The following is an 18,663-nucleotide window of genomic DNA, read 5'->3' on the forward strand; positions in this document are numbered from 1 at the left end:
TTGCTGACCTCCACGAGCCCGCGAGGCTCTGCCTGTTGGGATCCTGTCCGAGCACTGAAGCCCTCACAAGGACTGGGAGCCTCCTTCAGGCAGAGTCCAGCCTTCAAAAAGCAAAATCCAGAGGCAGTCAAACTGGCCACCAGTCCAAGAGAAGGCAAAGGTGTAGATTTGAATACTTTTCCCTTTTTTAACGTAACAGTACCATGGCCAGAGTCTAACTTTGGATGCATTTAAAGCCAATAGAAATGTGTGAGCGTAGCTAGAGAAATAATTTGACACTAAGTAAATCACAATTATTTCTGTCTTCTTAAACAGAATACAGGTTAATTAGCACTCTCATGTCTGAACCATCTGCAAAAGATTAGTTCACTAATGAGCCAAAATGCACTGCAGCTTCTGCGTGGGTGCAAGTTGTTACAAAGGAAATGCATTGCAGTTTTCCTGAACGCAGTATCAGCTATAAGATTTCTGGAGCTGTGGCCTAAGCATGACATGGTATTGCTCCTATGGGGCTTTTGTATAACTGCCTTTCTCTTCAGTCCATGGGGAATACATAAATCATACAGTATTTTATCTTGAGACTATTGATGTCTATTGATGATGATGAAAGACTTAGAGGTCTGGGGTCCTGAAAAAAAGGTGTTAAGGTGCTTTTACTTTAACAGAGAACATTTGGTGTTCGTTCACAGGCCCTAGAAAAGCCAACTCACATTCAGGGCATTTCTGGGGAGTTTTGCTGTCAGGCTGGCTGCAAAGAAGAAGAATTTGCTCTCCTTTGTTTCCATCTCTAAAACCTCCCTATCCTTGAGCCCAGATTCAAGTTGGATTTCTTGAGTTTTCTTTCCTCTCTTTTGGAGGACTTGGCTTTTTGACCTCTTTCTGATCACCTGTCCAGCAGGGGAGAAGAGCTCCTCCCAGGCAAGTGAATAGATTTTGCAGATGCATGACTATCTCATGTGAGACAGGATCACATGCTGGTGTCGGAAAGTGTCACTTCTGCCCTCCCATCATACCCTTCTCAGACATGATTACTGCAACTAAACTGTCATGTTTGGAAACCAAAAGATGTTCAAAGCCAGGTTTACTTCAGGAGAAAAAACTCTTCTAGCAGCCCAAGAAAACTAAATGATGGCCTAGGAGGGAAATCTGCACCCATTACAACTCATATAATTATTTCTGTTCTTTCAACCTTTTTTTCACACATCAGTGACAATATACTGGCATTTTGTTCTCAAGAAGGAGTAAAATAAAAAAGAAGAAGAGCTCTCTTTTAGCATCTTGCTGGGATCTTTTCCTAATCAGCTGTACTAAATCCAGGAAAACCCTGCATATCTACAAAAGGGACAGGTCACCGCAAAATTCAAAATGCAGCCCACTTTCTCAACAACAATCTAAGATAGGCCTGGCTCACATGTACCTCCAAATCTGGCTCAGAGCTTTTACTCTGTGGATTGATGTGAGTGAAGATGAAGCCTGAGTAAAAGACATGCTGACCATGCTATACAGATGCCTCATGAATGCCACCTTGCTCAGGGCAATCTCTCAGGTGCAGGACCCCAAAGGGAAAACAGACACTACATGAAGACCATATGGAACTTACTAAGATTAAAACAGTTGAAACAACAAGAACAAAACAAACATGATGGGACAAAACCTAACAGCAACTCTTCCAAAGAAACACCATAGAATGGAATATCAAGCATTTCTCCTTTGCCATTAGGCCCATAAGATATTTGTTCTACATGCAGTTGGGATGAAGAAGAGGAAACAAGAAGAAATGTTAGGAAGTTTTGGAATCATGCCTAGCAGAGGTATGCTTGGAGCTGCAAATTATTATGACTGATGCAATTTTCTTTCCTTTTTTTCTTATTTCTCTTAGAATTATGATAAATGGCTCCTTCACACGCCAACAATTACAAGGCAGGTAGGATGTTCCAGTTTGTTTGTTTTTATAATATAAAAATTAGGTTACAATATTGCTATTTAAAAATAATGAGATCTGCATCCTAATTTCCATATTTGCAAGACAAAACAAACAATGGCAAGAGTGTGATGGAAAACATCTAAAAACTACGAGAACAGATCCACTTTTTTTGGAGGGCTCCAAGGCACTTCAGAGCCTGAACCACGCTGAATGCAAGAATCACCTTCTGGACAACCTGCATTGCATTTATAAACTTTTCTGAAGATACCTCCAGCAATTGCTGATATGGGAAGTGTTGAACTCAATTTGATCTGACTTTTTTAAATGCAGTAGCCCAAATCCTTGGGCTTAACCCACTACCAGTTGGCTTGGCTTTCATCTTTTGGGCTGTCCTTGGTTCAGGAGATGTGTGACCAGCCAAATTCATCAGTGAAGTCTCAACTAATTGCTGAGATAATCCAGAGATCATGGTTTAAGTGTCTCTACACTGGGTTTCATCACAAGCAAGCATAAGGTCACACATTTGATTTTGGTCAAAGTATTTTGATCAAAATACCTTTAATAAATAACTAAATAACCATTTATGACATCTGAGGATTTACTGATCCTACTAAACCCTTAAGACTCATATTCTTCATGAATGTAAGATGAAGAAATTGCATTGCATTGCATTTCTGAAAGGAACCACACCTCCAGTGCAACTCAGATCACAATACAAGTTTGCAGATTGTGGTAGTGCTGCTGGGAGCAGGTAAGTTGGCATGATGCACATTGCAGGTGGCCAGCTCACACGTCAAGAGCGTGGCTGCATGCAGTGCCCAAGCTTTGCTATTAACTCAAATCTGGGTGTGTGCTTTTCAAGTGTTTTCCTTTTAAAGGAAAGTCTCTGAAGATACTCCACATGACAGTTGGCAAAGGCATGTGAGAGATACGGGCCAGGGCTCAGAAATGCAGGATTTGTGCCCTTTGGCCTTAAATTTGGTGCTTGCCAAAATCTGGCTCTGGATTACCCAGTAAGTGAAAATGTGCACTTTTTTTTTGCAAGAATTCTTAAAACTGGCTTCTCACTCTTCCCAGACAGCAATTCCTCTAGGAAACACCAAAATATTTTCCCCTCAGAGCTCCCTCTGCAAGCATGGATCCAATCCAGGGTTATACCATTCTCTGCAAAGCTCTGCACTTCACATGGCACAGGATGAGAGCCCCATTCAGATAACACTCTGTGAAACCAATGGTTACACCACAGCAGCCCCCCTGCCATCATGTAATACAGCAGACACATTCATAGCAAGTGGATCAGCCAAGATCCAGTTTCTAAATGCAGGGCTTGAATGATTAGGTGCTCCCACTGAGCAGCAATGGCACTTTATTTCCCTGCACATAACAGTTTTTGTACTCCCTTTCCTCCACCTCCCCCACCTTGTTGCCCCAAGCTTTCATGACCAACATGGCAATGGAGATTGAACTGTGTGCATACATTGATTTGCTGGGTGGGTTGGCAAAGGAAAGCAAATACAAGCTACTTACCTCAGTGCAGACCCCTTTGGCGTTGCAATGCCATAGCCTTTGGAGTCCAAGTTACCTCCCACCTTCATGGTGTCACAGGGCTTCCGCTGCTCGATGTACTCGTTCATGGTGGACTCCAAGAGGTAGGCATACTTTCCTTTCGACTTCCTCACCCGGATCATCCCCTCTTCTGTTGTCCTCACAAAAACGGAGGGTTCAGCTGACTTCATGTATGTCCACATCTTCTCAAACACTGCTATTTTGGATCGCTGCGTAGGACAGCACAAACCCAACAGAAGTGTTAACAGAGGTTGGGGTGCCAGCTGGGATTTCCAGGTGAGACTGAACACTTACCCACAGAGCAGATGGACCAACGAAGACAAACAATGTAACAGGATGTTAATGAACCTCTGGCCATTTCCTGCACCCAGGTCAACCCTACCACCTTGCTGCAGGAAGGGCAGGATATCTGTGCCAGGCAAGTAATTTTATTGATCAAACCAAAGGCTAATCAAGCTGGAAGTTAGGAGACACCTGTAGTGTGGGGAAGCACACAGATATTCCACATTTCTATTTACAGTTGCAGAATATCACAAGTGACACAGTCAGCCATCTGAGCAGCCACAGGGAAAGCAGATTTCTGCTGTTCTAGGGGCAAGCACAGCAGGTGCTAACATGGCAAGGGGAAGCAAGAGAGAAAAACAGACCTGGGCTGAAGATGAGAGAGGACATTCCTGGAAGACTTGCCAACAAGGAGCTAAGCAAAATTTTTGCATGAAAGTTTCCTTTTTACCCTAAAAAACTCTTTAGTGGAGCCAGCTTCCAGGGTCCCATAGGCGATTTCCGTCTGCTTGGCCAAGTCCTCTGCACTCTCAATGGGAGAAACCATCCTTTCCACTGTGAGGAAGGCAGCCAGGTTAGCTGTGTAGGAGGATATGATGATCAAAGTGAAGAACCACCAGACACCACCGACTATGCGGCCGGAGAGAGACCTGCACACAAAGGGGAGAGGCAGACAGGAGGGGTGTGAAGGTCCAAAAGGTGCAGCTTGCTCTTGCAGGCCTGTCATTTACCCAGGTGCTCTCCTTAAGTCATGTTCTCCAGCTACTTCCAGGGAAGCCAAGGCTCTGACTCAGTTCTCAATCTACTGAAGATAGAACCATAAATACAGACCAGTGGGGTTCACCAGGTCAATTCCTCCATCAAGACTCCACATTTCTAAAAGAGATGCCGAATCTCAGAGAGGAGCTACAGCCTTAATGAATAATTTGCCTACCAACATTTTCTGGTTTGTTCTTAGCAGAGGGCTAGACAAGATGTTCCTAATAATGCCTTAAATTCTAAGCATCTTGCACAAGCTGCTATCAAATACCCAATTATCTGTAACCATTGGATAGTTTTAGAGATAAGCCAAGAAAGCATTAATTTATATTAAAATCTTTTCAAATCATATTTAGGAGTAAAAGATATTTTTTAGAGCCATGTCATAATTCATGCATTCTGCCTAAATTATTTATACACTCCTTCTCTACACACAGAGCTTCATTCCCAGTGGAGGATAACTTACAATGCTGTTTTATAAAGCCAGACATTCTGACAAGGGAGCTCCTGTCCATGAGAAACACTTCATTTCTCTGTGGGAGACTATGTCTTAGTGTTGCTTTTCTGCTGACCTGAGTCAATCCCCAGAAATATGATTTATCAGATGGTAATGGAGATTTCTCATTCCAGCTCAGGGCACTGGACCGGATCATGACAGCATGTGTCATGCTGTGCTGGGTCTGTGTGAAGCTGCTGTGACTTACTGTGGGTTAACACAACCTGACAACCACAACCTATATGCTCTGTTGCTCCAACGAGAAAAGAATCCTGTGCTGCTAATCACTGAAATTAGAGCTGGAAAGAGACTAAGCCCACACAGCCCACCAGCTGCAAGACTTATAGAGATTACACACTTCTAGTTTGTCCAGTCTGGTTTGAAGTGCTGCTGATATACTGGGAGCTGCTCCTTCAGACATCAGGTAATCCCCTCACTTAGATCAACCCAACCCAAAAGCTCTTCAGACCAAAATTTGAGATCACTGCCTAGCAGAAATTAGGCATTAGCTCCCACGCTTGCATTCACAGCACATGGGGCAGAGTGGAGAGCTCTTATTTTTCAGGTCTGCAGCCCACAGGCATGGTTCCAGCTACAAGACCAATGCTGCATACTCTGTCAGCATCTCATACAGTGCTGGATAGACAGAAAGCTAGGCACTGTTCTTCCACCCTATCTTCAACTCTCCAAGAGAGATGTCACCAAACAAGTCACGGAGATGAACAGTGATCCCATGGCATGATTCACCCCATTTATCCCAGGTAGAAGGAGGTCCTCTGGAGACCTCTGTTTCTATTGAGTTTTGAAAGATCCAGAATCATGTGGTTGGACAAGACAACAAATCTTCAAGGAGCTGAAGTTAGGTGAAGTAAATGTCACCATCTGTGGAGAATACCCAGAGCGGAGGGCTGACAGCACAAACATATTTACCTTGGGTTTTGTATTTGGAGAGGGATTGGAGAGGGAGGCGGCTATGGATTCGGCTCACATGTCTTCAGATTGATGGGGAAGAGGAAAAAAATACCTGTCTCTAATTAGTCTGGATGATGTGTGCTTAGGGAAGGAAGCACTCAGAAAAGGCACAGAGGCATTAAACAAAAGTAACTGGATAATGTCAGATACAACAATCTCTGCTGATGAAGGCCACTTTGAGCTGGCAAAATCCATTTGCATGGCAAATAATCACATTCATCTCCAGCTGCAAATTATACAGCCTTTCCTTCCTGATGAAGCTGGGATATTTCTGTGGCTTGTTTCAATCCCTTCAGCGGCAGGCAGCCGGATTCCTGCCTCTAGACCCTCCGCATCCGAGCAGTATTCATTATTGGCTTATCCCAAGGGGGCTGCCTGCTGTCAGCTGCAGATGGCTTATGCTTCCCAGCCCCGCACCTGGCACTGACAGCATGAAAAAGTAACTATAGGGTATTCAGACAGGGAGCAACAAGAAGGGCTGAGGAAGCAGGGAGAAGGGGTAGGTGATTCTTTCCCATGGGAGCAAGTCAGGAAAGGATGTGTGGCCCCATCATGCATTGTCTCACTTGGCCTCTGTCTACTGCTAGTGCTGCTCAGTTTTCCTCATTAAATGAGATGCTGCGAGTAGGTGAGTGCTCAACCTCATAGACAGTGGAGGAAAGAAGAGGAGATAAACAACTTGCTGTGACTGCAAGCATGGCTGATGCTTCATGTGCATAATTCTGTGTTACATACACTGCTAATGGGCAATGTCTGCCCTCGTTGCTAGACTGACTTCAAGCTAGAAGCTGTGAATTTAAACTGCTGTAAACATACAGCAGAGAAATCATTTAGTATATGGGTTCTTAAGGACATCGTCCTTTCAATCCATGGCTGTGCAGCATCCAACACAAGGGAGCTCTGGCTGCTGGGGGAATCTCTTGGAGGCTAGTGCAATACAAGAGGAAATAGAAGAATTGTCATGATGAAACACTACACAAAGAGATGTGATTCCATGGAATATTTCCATAGCTTGATAGCAGTGGACACAGGTTAAACAGGAAAAACTGGATTTCTCTGGATAACCACGATACTATTCAGATTTTAAGCCAATGCCCATGACTGCTTACCAGAAGTAAGTGGTTGGAAAGACATCCACTGCAATCTTGTTTTGTTACTCCTGCAGATCAAGTGGGAGAGCAGCAGCACTCCCATCCTGGGACGCGTTTGCAAAAGTGCTGTTGTAATTCAAGAGATGATGTTCCATTTCTAGAAGTGACTTCTGCACTTGGGAGCTAAAATCTGGTAGAAAGCTGGTGGGACTTCATGGTATGCCTGTGCTCTACTAATAGCGGTCACAGAGGAATAGCTGTACCTTGTACTTTTAAGTCACTCTTAAGGTTTGAATATCTCACTCCACAACGAAGAAACAGAAAATGACCTAGCAAAGTTCATTTCTCTTCACTAATGGGCAGTATGGGGTTTAAATCCCCTTGCATTAAGAATTGACATATCCACGTACTCATCCAAGCGTAACATGGAGGCAATCGGCTCTCTGCCATAGGGAAAACAGTCCTCTGCAGAGCTAAGGTGAGACGGAACATACTGGTTAGTACTTAAAAGATATCCCATAGCTATGATGTTTAAATTTGCCTGTTAGACATTTGGGTTTACTCTCATTCATCACCATAGTAATACCAGAGAAAAGCACTATCTAAAAAAATCAGACTAAAACAGGAAAGGATAACGGTGATAAGAGGCTTTAATAACGGCTAATTTTGGGATGTGGAAAGCCATGAAACAGCTAGATGGACCAGACTGTACATTTTTCAATCCATATAATTACATCTGCAGCCATACTGTTCTTTCTTTTACAGCCCAAATTAAGACCTCTTAGTTTCTTCTTCTAGCCCTGTCTGTGCTTACTAAAATCATCTCCCATCCTCTCCCAGATTTCCTTGGGGTTCTGCCTGCCCCTCACAAAAGTAAGAATGAAGCACTCTTTTCCAACAGCACTCTTGCAGAAACAGGTAGTGAATACTCTGCCCTCGTTATCTGTGGTGTACAATCTACTTAAAATTATAGGTGGTTGGGAACCAGAAATTCAGTACAGTGGAAAATTCTGAAATGGTAAATTAAACCTTAATATTCTCAATTAGAATGAAAAGATAATGGTTGCAAATGCCCTCTAAAAGTAGTATACTGAAAATGGTTGGCTTGAGTCCATCCGAGCTTTGCATTTTTCTACGAGTTAATGTTTCGTTTCTGAAAGGTATAATTTTGACATAGTAAACAATTCTGTTTCTCCTTTCTCATTACTCACACTCTTCTTTCTGCTTTTATAATACATTGAACTCTTATCTATCACACATGTCATTTAGAAGGCAGTTCTGGAATGTGCCATTTTATATCTGTGTAATGAAAAAACTGAAAATGACCAAGATGAAATTAATAATTTTCATTCTCTTACTTAGGCAAAATGTTTTTTCTTTTTCACTTCTCACAAAAGCAACATCATTTTGTCAGTAGAAAACAGAAAAGAATTGTAAGTTCCTTTTGTTCTCATGCAGTGATTTTTATCATGTTCTAGCCTTAGAATTGATGCATTCTTCACGGAAAATGGAGAATCATGCAGCTATAATCTCTTATTTCTTAAACAAAATACAATCCTTGATCAAACAATTTGCTCTTTGATCTTATCCCTTGCAGAAGGTTGGAACAAATAACAGGTGTTTGCCTCTGCATTACAATCTTATTAGAAGCAGCATCATGCACTTTTCAAAAAAACATTAATGATGTAATCAGAAAAATACAAAGTAAACATCGGTGAAAAAGTGTTCAAGCAGCGCCTCAGTCCTCTTCCACTTCTCCCTTCCCCCTTACCAAATGCATTTCATATGGAGAATTACACCTAAACTGACAGCGTTTTAATTAGAAACGCAAATCTGGGATTCTAAAGCCATAGTTGCTTTGGGAGGATTTCCCAGATTTGCTGTTACATTCTATTCTAATAACGGCTCACTTAGTCAACTGACATATTTGTCACTGAATGAATTAATGCAGAACTGTGAAAGAAAAGCTCTCATATGCCTGTTCTGCTGACTGTGGGTCAAATGTACTTCTGGTCTTCTGCCCACACAGATCCTCTGATCTCTGACACTGTTCACTAATTTGATACTGACTGTAGATAATTTCACGGGTCTGTCTGAGGGCTGACTTGGTAGTGCATTAGTTACAAATTTTTTGCTCCCATTTGGCTCTTAGCAAATTTTCAGCATTAAGCTTCATCAGCCCAAATGAGCTTAGCTTCTTCTGTGTGTCACAGACCATCCAGAACGATTGGTCTCACCATTTTATCTCTGACCCTGACACGAATCCTGGATTTATTTGGAAAGTCTGCAGCTAGCCATGGCCACAGGAACAAACTGATGTGGGGATTGAAGCTGGGATCAGCTCTGGGTACAGCCATCAACCACATCTGCAGAGCTCTTATCCTCTTACACTCTGCTGTGCTACTGAGTTTTGAACAAGCTACCATTTGTCATCAGTCAGATTATAATGCACATTTCCTTGTCTGTGCTGTATCATTAATTACCACACTCTTGTTAGTTTGCATTTACTCATTACCAAATCCTATCTCCTGGTACACGAGTCTGGAGTCCTGAGTGCAAGGCTGGCTTTAACACCAAGTGCCCAGAGATTCTTTACACAGACAGAGGTGGGAATGTTTTCCATTGACATTCGCATTTATCTCTCCCAGCGGTACAAATCAACTGTTCCTCATCTCACCTCACAACTGATCTGCAGAGGTAAGAACTGAAAAATTGAATTATCCGTGGGTAAAGTTACCTCCCCCCCCCAAAAAAAAAAAAAGAGAGAGAGAGAAGGAAAAATCTGACATCCCCAAAGCCAAGATGCTGGAAGAAGGCAGTGGAGAATGCAGAACCTCAGCAGCAGCCAGTTCTCCAAGGAGCCTTAGGGTAACTTGATGTAAATATTGCAATGACTGAACATATTGTCGGCAAATACTTAGAATATTCAGTATTCAAACAGGAGCACACATTTCTAGAAGGCTTTAATTATGTCACAGTTTATTTACTGTTTCTTTCCATCTAAGCTAATGGCCTTGGACATCAACGTCTTTCCCCTCCCCCACAGTTTCATCTCTTCTTTTCCATAATATGTTGGATTTCTTTTTTCAATTTCACTTTAACACTTTAACTTTTTAGGCAAAACTTCCTTCTAAATTTAGTATTCCTGCTTAGTCAGTAATGCATCTTGTCACTTGTGGTACTCCTGCCATTGGAGCTAGGATAGCTGTGGTGTTAAGTACCAGCATGACTACACGGATCAACTACATGCTGTTTTCAAGACATTCACTTAGCATTTTGACAGGTAAGAGGTACCTAATGGCCTAAGCAGAGGACTAGCAGCCACGTGCTCTCTTTTGTTTCTTCGGAAGCCCTACCACCTTATGGGATCCTGGCTAGCGTGCCTCTTGCCTCTAACTCAGTTCCCAGCTGCAGGACAAGAGGATGATTCACATTTATAAACTTCACCTACGTGTGTGGCACAAGCCATTGGTCACCAGGTGGAATTTGGTTCTGACGTTCTTCTGTGCACATTTCCCCCCCTGAAACACTCAATCAGCATCAAATGGAGCCAGCTAAGTAGCAGGTAATTTACAAGCTCAATAGCTATCTGCAGGGTGTGTTCTCCTCTGGTCCTCAATGCCTATGCAATGCAGCCTGCTGTCACACAACCAACAGCTCACCTGCTCAACCAGCCAAGCCTGGTGTTGGAAGCATTTGATGCCATGCAAGCATGAACTAAAATGGTAATCAGCCCTTATAGACTTTAGCAGAATCCATGTGCCAACCTTGCTATAAAAACACAACCCCTGAGCAGAACTGGACTATGCCATTCACTCGAGGGAGATATCATCCCTAAGCAGTCAGAACTGGCTGCTGACATATTTATCCCTAAAACTGCAGGATTATACATACAATCCTCCCAGAGAACTGCTAAAAAAACACAGGAATGAAAAGGCAACAATAGAGAGGTGATGTGAAATACTGAGAAAAAAATAAGAGCTTGATTGAAAGGCAGAACAAATAGATCCAAGGAAGTACATGAAATCCTCTTCAATGTAGGTTCAGTGTGCTTCCCAGTGCTGTGATCCAAGCTAGTCTGAGGGGTGAATGTTTGGGAAGAGGCTTGCTGAGAAATGCAGTCACTTCAGGCTGCTCAGTAGCTCCAGTGAAAGGCAAAGTCATCCCCGTTTTGCAGTTTTGCCAGATATTGCTACAAGGAGAAGCATCTCTTGTCGTGCCTTTGAGCAAAAATTTCACTGTAAAAAAGGCTCTTCGTGTATTTTTCTCACTTTGGTGACATTTGTTAGCTTTGCTGAGAAACATTCACAAGGTGACAAACATAAAATTTTGTCAGAAACACTCGTTGGAGTGCCCTGGGAGATTCATTACTAAGGAACTTCCTCAACCTCAGGTAGCCCTGAATTTAACAGCACTCATCCTTCTTTTTAAACAATGGCCAATTATGCCCATGTCCTTTGCTGTGATATCATACGCTCTCTCTCATCTTCTGCAAAGTCTTCTTGATAAAAAGGCTGTTTTCTTTTTTCCCAAATATATAACATATTTCAGGATATATTTTACCAGTCTTTTTTTTTTTTCCTTCCCCCAACATCTTTCTTTAGTCATCTATATGTGCTCAGAGTTTAGAGCTCCATTCCTGATGTTTCTTCTGGTCAGTGTTATAGTAACTTAGTTCAGACCACTACCAGGATGTCTTTGCCTTGGTTCTTGAATTTATTTTTTTATCTATTTTAATCTGTCTTCTCCTCAGATTTCCCAATTTGAGAAGAGAGAGACCCTTTTCATAAGGAGAACATTTTTACGTAGGAAGGTTTCAATGTTATCAATATTCCTAAATTTTAACTTCCTTTTCTCTTCGTATTTGATTTAAAATGGGATAACTGACCAAGATGGCAGATCAGAAATTTTCTCAGTTTTTAATTTTGAAGCTTTCTTTTTTCTAGAAGAGCACAGCATATTCCTTATAGGAGTGGTAGGGAATGAGTCTGGACTCTTTTCCCAGCCAGTGCCTTTTAGAAGAGCCCTATGTGCACAGAAATGTCTCTCTCCTCATGTTTAAACTCCAAAACTGTGAAAACATGCTCAGTGTTTCTGCTGGCCCTATTTTACCTTCTAATATCCATTTGATGATTTCTTTTTGAAGGCTTTGGAAACACAGTTGAGATGAAAAGCTGCTCCCTGCCTCTGTCTGCCTCCCTGCAGCCAGAGATCTTATTGAGGGCTTCAGGGATTAAGTGAGGAGAAAATTCCTCCTAGAGGAGAGCATCCTGTGTGCTGGACTCCTTCAAGCTGGGTCACTGTGGACTTTGTGGCTCCCACGTATCCACGCTGTGCATGTACCTATTGTTGCTTTTTCCTTCCACCATACGAGGACATCTTCACTCTTCCTCTCTGTTCACACATTTGCCTCCTATTACTTCTCATCAGACTGCACTGGGAGAATTCATTAGTGTATATAATATGCTTTGAGGTTGTCCGAATAATGGTGCTGCTACACTTTTTCACTTCTATAGGCTCTTTTATCTGAAGATCAAAGCAGTTAGTTATCATTACCATGACTGGATTATTGCTGCTTAGCCTTTGGATCTAAGGGTAAGAAGCAGCTCTTCTGGGTAAGCGTTAATGAGAATTACGGGATGGTTTTATTAAATTAATTGAATGCCTTAAAGTGTGTTAATGCTGTAGAAAGGGGTGCATCCATGAGCTGTATGCCCTTTCCTACCACCTGATGGTTTGAGCTGTGTGCCCCATGCTGGCCTCTCGGATGAGTCCTGTGAGCAGCCTCTCTGAGATATTTAGTGCCTTGTCCTTCCAAACTGTGAGATCTCATCTCAAGATCTTGCTCTGTCTCAGTGCACTCATTGATCCCTAGAGAAGACAAAGCATTTTAGATTTCTTCCAGGCATGACAGTCATGAAAATATGCGCTGGACCAAAACAAACTCAGAATGCCCTGGTGACACATTTGCTTGGCTGAAGCTTTTGAATGAAACAGAGGAAATAACAGAAGGAAGGAAGGTGTGAGGACAAGGTGGGAGGAGACTGTGTAACCTTGTTTGCTCCACATAGCCCAGACCTTAGCACCAAAAACATGACCTTCTGAGAAAAAACTTCACCGTTGGAGAGCAAAGTAACAGCTCTCTCCATCTTTACAACTCACACATCCTGGCATGCAGCACACCCAGCAGTGTGTGAGCTCCCAGTGGGAGCTCCACCAAAACTCCCTTTGTCCTGAAAAAACTGAGCAAAAAGTATTTCAAAGAATGACCGTCCATGTCAACTCCATGTGGCTTTAATCAGTCCTTCATTTTCCTTCCTACTTCTGTCTCTTTGTTTTTCCTCCATAAAATGCTTTTTTTTCCAGTTAACTCAGATTCAGCAAATCCTTCCCAATTAACAAAACAGCACCTCTTTTGGACTTTTATAAATTTGTCTTTGCTTGTTCACTGTTGTAGAATGTTACAATGAATTTGGCTCCCTGGCAATACACATATCTAAACTTATTGCACAATGGTGGTTGGGTTGGTGCTTCCCCAGTTACCAGGATAGGGAGCTGAGATGAAATTTGAGTTCTGGAAAGCATAATGGGGATACAAATCTCAAACTTCAGTGGAAGAAGGGGACTACTGTGAGCTTCTCAGACGAAGACGATGAGGTTTTGGCCAGCTCTGGGGAATCAAACCAACAAAGAGCAGCTGTAGATGCTCTGTGTGTTGTGAGCCAGAACAATTTCAATTGAGGAGCTAAATGTTCATTCAACTGTGTATCCAGACAGTGTGCAGATGATATCTCAGTGCTGATAAAAGTGATGTACAGCATATGGATGAGTTATTTAAACAGGGCTTCCCTGTGAAAACACACTCAGGGTTTCCCATCTTAGCCACAAAATTTTTCTGGAGAGCCTGCATTAAAGCAGTGTGTGACAAGCAGCCTTGCACAGGGCACAACTTCAGGGAGATGGAGGTCACTGAGCTCCTCACAACCATTATTCTTCGACAAAAACACTTGGCAATCTACCTAGCTATTAGGAGGATGCAACCATGTACATTCCTGGCTGCGGCTCAGGGAACGTCAGGCCCCAGCTGAGCCAACTGCTTAGGGATAATAGGTTATGAAGACAGAAGAAAATGAAAAGAGAAAGTGTGTTTCTATCACTGATTGAAAATCAGCAAGTTGGAGCAAAGCTTAATAGGGAGTCCTTGGAGCCCCCGAGGGGTTCCTGCTGGAATCGCCAAGAAGGCAGTCAATCTCATGTACCCATTTAAATCACAGTGTTTGACACACAAATAGCATGTGCCATTTCCATATCCCAAATGTCCTAATAAAATTTCCCAATAGATGAAAAATATCACCAACGCACTTCTAGTCTCCACTTTTTTTTAACTTTGTTTTCAATTAAAAAATATCAGAAACATTTATTCATTCCTAAAAAAATATTTGCAAACATTTTTAGCTTAATACATATGCGTTTGAGTCAAGTGCTCCAGTTCTCATTTTAAATACAGCTGGTAAAAAGATTAGTACACCTATCACTCAGTGAGGGGACTTTCAGCGCATTCCTTGCTATCCTGCAGCAACCCCAGTGCTGAAGGCCTGCAGCCAGAGTCATACAGGAGCCTCTAGATATGCCTGATAGCAAAACTACTCCACAGAACTGGATAGCAAATTATTCACTTCCTATGCCACATTTAGAACTTCTCAGGTGGAAGAGCATGGAAATCCAAGAGATTCATTTTTCCCTTTACAGATGAAATTGCATTTTACCAACAACATTCTCTCTGTTACTTAAGCATTTCCTTCTGAGACCCCTGTATCCTTCAGCATTTCGCCAAATGAAAAAGAGGACAGCAAGGATGACTATTCTAAGAGAATTTCCATTTTTCCCCAGCTGCCACATTTTGGTTGCCATGGCAGTGCACAGGCTCCAAAGGGCCCTGCTCAGTTGGATATTGTGCAATTTGTCAAGCTGCTCCTCTGGTGAGTCACTTTTCCTGGTTGTTTCAGAAATAAGTGTGGTCATCAGTTCTGGTGGTTGCAAATGCTGCTCTTACCCTGTGACCTGAATTCCCTCTCCCTGGACATAATTAACTCTGCCAGCTAGAGATAATTGCAAGATCATTTGGTACATTTTTGAAAGGAAAGAAGACTTATCCAGAAGTTCAAATACTATATATATATATATATTTACTTTTATTCTTTAAGATCAACATGAGCTCATCTGTTCAAACAAAATGTCAAAAATAAAAGGTCCTGAGCTTTGTCCCCATGGACAAACCTCCAAGTCTTCCAGATTCATCCAACACTGGAGCAGCGATGGGGGGATGCCAAACCAACCCTGTCCCATTGGCAGCCCCACCATCAGGTTGCTTGTGCTGCCCATGGAAGTGACAAACTGCTCTGTCCTTCTCTGCAAAAATACACCCTTCACTTTGAGTACTGGTACTGCAAAGATGGCACCAGAACTGTGCATCAGACCAAAAAGACGGGCAGACGCATGGGGCATCAGGGAAGATGCCCACTGAAATCAAGAAGAGTTCCCTGGCCTTTGCTCCAGGAATGATTTTAAATCCTTCTGATTCCTAAATGCATTTAGTTCTTATTTCCCTAAATCTCTGTTTTTAACAAAATTAGTGCCTTGCAAAAGCAAGTTACCAAAGAACAGAACAGAAATAATTCAATTGGTACAACCCAAATCAAACCTCACACTCTCTCACACACACACACACACACAATTTGTCCTAAACAATTTGTGATGTAGATCTTGTCTAGAACTGAATAAAATCTTTCAGTGCTAGGAACGTTCTGAAGAAATTTGAAAGTGCAGCTATTTTTCAGAATCTCTGGAGGCTAGTTTAGAAAAAAACATCAACAACTTGTAGTGCAATTTTACTGTTATTTCCACCAGCTCTGTGGCTGAAGTCTCCTGTGGTTTTGTTCAATTGATCTAAAAAGGAATGTAAATAAAGAGGAAAAATGGCAGAGGAAAGTACTCAGCATTAATTACAGGTACATAATAAATACTGCATTTGCTCTTCCACAGATGTAGCACAACAGAGCGCCTGCAGAAGAGGCTGCAGTGAAATATAAGCCTGGCTGCATGCTGCCATAGATCAGTCGGAGCGCACTGTTTCCATGTCACTAAAAGCAAATAACGATGTCCACAGGATAGATGTAAATACTAGACCGTACTTACCGACTGGGTAGCTGCCAGCATTTGTATCTCCCCACCTCTGTGTGTGTGCACTCACTGCCCATGGCAGCTCAGTCCCTCCTGGCCAGCAGCTCAGAGCGTGGCTGCAGCTCTGCACTGTGCCAATGAGTTGGGTTTCACTTCACTCTTTGTCTCCAGCCAGTCAATGAGTGGATCATATCTTGCTTTGGGACATGCTGCTATGCTCCCCACCATTTCCCAACTGTGCTCCCTTCTGGCACCTCGCACAGCTCAGCCAATGCAGAAATTCTTCTGTTCTTCCATCCCCACTGATGCTCTCAAAATGTCCCTTTTCAAGTCTGGCTCTCTCCCAGCCCCAAGCTGTGATGAAGGCTTCATTTTTCATTTCCTTCCGCTCTGTTCTCAATATAATGTGCAATTTCTATGAACAATTTCATACCTACATACAACCTGTCATGTCATGACAGGACCGCACATTTCCCTTCTACTCGTGGCATACTGTGATCTGAACCTAAAATATATATGTTTCATTCCCACAGCACAGTATATAGGATGCTTCCATGAAACCCTGTTCATTTTTGGAAATGCCTATTTAGTTTTCCTCTAACATGGCACAAATGATAGCTTTATTGACTGGGTGATGTAGTGTGATATTTATCTCACTGCAAGCTCCAGTGAGGACAAGGCTCCTCTGGTCACTCAGCCAAGAGAAAACGTGTGTATTCTATCTCATGGTATCTTCAAAGGAAGAATATATTCTGGGAGATATATTTTAATGGAATGTATTTCACTTTAGTCAAACGTAAGTTTTCTGAGTCAGAGAAAGGGTAACTGGATTCAATTTGATAGTCTCTAATACATTGGAGGTCTCTTTTAGGCTCAAACTATATGAAGAAACACATTTGGACATAAAAAATAGAAGACCAAGCAGGGAAGCTGACAGCAAAAATGTACTTTTTGTTCCCTGCTTTTTTGTAATTTTCACTGCAATCAAAATCATTTACTTCAGAGAAAATGATGGAGCAAATGAAAAATCCAGATGCCTCATACTGCTGCAGAGGAGGTCTGGAAGCCCGGATGCCACCTTGGTCTCCTCAATGGCCTCGGCTCTGTCTGAGCAAGCAATGGCAGCAGGGTACTGGATGGTAGAGAGGTCCCATTTTCCACAGCTGCTACACATGGGGGTTATTTTAAGCTCTGAACACAATTTATCAAATAACATTTCTGAAGAATGGTACAATATGAGTCATATTTACTTCACATTTCTCTTGCTGCGGGCTCTCACTATTGGCTGTGAGTTATTTACTACTTCTGAAGCTTGGTTTGTGAATCTCCTTTCTGGGACTGTATTTCACATTTAATGAGTGCTTTAGCAATTTCATGACTGTTCTCTGAAGTTGAGATGGCACTTCGCACAGCCGCATGGTTTAGGGCCCATTCCATACTTCACTGATTTCTGGCCATTACTATTTACCTGAAACAACTCACAACCCAAAAATATTGCTTCCCTCCCATTCTGCTGTGTTTCAGACACTACTTTGAAAACACAGATTTCATGGACAATGACAGGATCCATCTCACCTCAACAGGACAATTTACTCCATGTGGCAGTGACTGAACCACATCATGAGTCAATGATGGTGCAGAAGGGGGATCCCTGGAGGTGCTTAAGGCCAGGTTGGATGGGGCCCTGGGCAGTCTGACGTGGTGGGGGGCAGCCAGCCCATGGCAGTGGGTTGGAAATGGATAGGCTTAAAGGTCTCTTCCAACCAAAGACATTCCATGATTCTATGATAGCAGACTCCAGAGCTCACAGCCTCCGTTGGTCAAAACTATGCAGGTATGCTTGGGTAATTTAATTTATGACTTAGGAGGGCTGGATTCCTTGCCCATGCTCATGTTGCAGCCTCCAAAGGCATAACACAGTCTGCCATCAGCTATGCTGAAGTTTTCCATGACTGGTTGTTGTATGGGCTTTGTCACATTTGTCCAGGCTACACTTAGACAAGAAAGCTTCAGAGCTTAAAGCAACCAGTTGACCTCATCCTTGGAAGCTTCAGTCCTCAGGTTAAGAGGCTGTGAGTACATAGCCCATACGTATGCTCTGTCTCGAGTATCTACAGGTCATTAAATTCACAGTGTTCCTTCAAAGTGTTGGGTAGTTTGTGATCAGCATACTTAAAAGCCTGATTAAAGTTCTGGCTAGTAAGTCTGTCCTTTAAAAGGACGCAACTTTCCTTCAAAAGCAAATCTTGGTCTCTGTGGGGGATTGAAGTTCCCTGGGGATTGGTCTGAGACCAAGGAACATACTTTTACAAGAGCAAGGAGTTGCTGCAAACCTCACTCCCCACTGTGCTGAGTGATGTGTCTGCAGTTTTGATCTTACTATTTTTTTTTTT

General features: G+C 42.5%; 1 protein-coding gene across 3 annotated transcripts in view; it reads right to left on the reverse strand.

Moving 5' to 3' along the window:
• The window catches only part of LOC100546110 (glutamate receptor 1-like), a 17,023-nt gene extending 12,500 nt beyond the window's left edge, over positions 1-4,523 (reverse strand). For 2 of the 3 annotated variants that reach the window (XM_010719161.2, XM_010719162.2), the window contains exons 1-2: positions 4,224-4,514; positions 3,452-3,699 (exon numbers count right to left, since the gene is read on the reverse strand). In XM_010719161.2, the coding sequence (XP_010717463.1) occupies positions 3,452-3,699; positions 4,224-4,499 (524 nt within the window). In that variant the 5' untranslated portion in view covers positions 4,500-4,514. Of the gene's footprint in view, positions 1-3,451; positions 3,700-4,223 lie in introns of all 3 variants that reach the window. The other variant, XM_019620481.2, reaches the window with a different exon arrangement.
• Between the last annotated feature and the right edge of the window lie 14,140 nt (positions 4,524-18,663).

This window comes from Meleagris gallopavo, chromosome 15, assembly GCF_000146605.3.
Source record: "Meleagris gallopavo isolate NT-WF06-2002-E0010 breed Aviagen turkey brand Nicholas breeding stock chromosome 15, Turkey_5.1, whole genome shotgun sequence".
Taxonomy (NCBI): domain Eukaryota; kingdom Metazoa; phylum Chordata; class Aves; order Galliformes; family Phasianidae; genus Meleagris; species Meleagris gallopavo.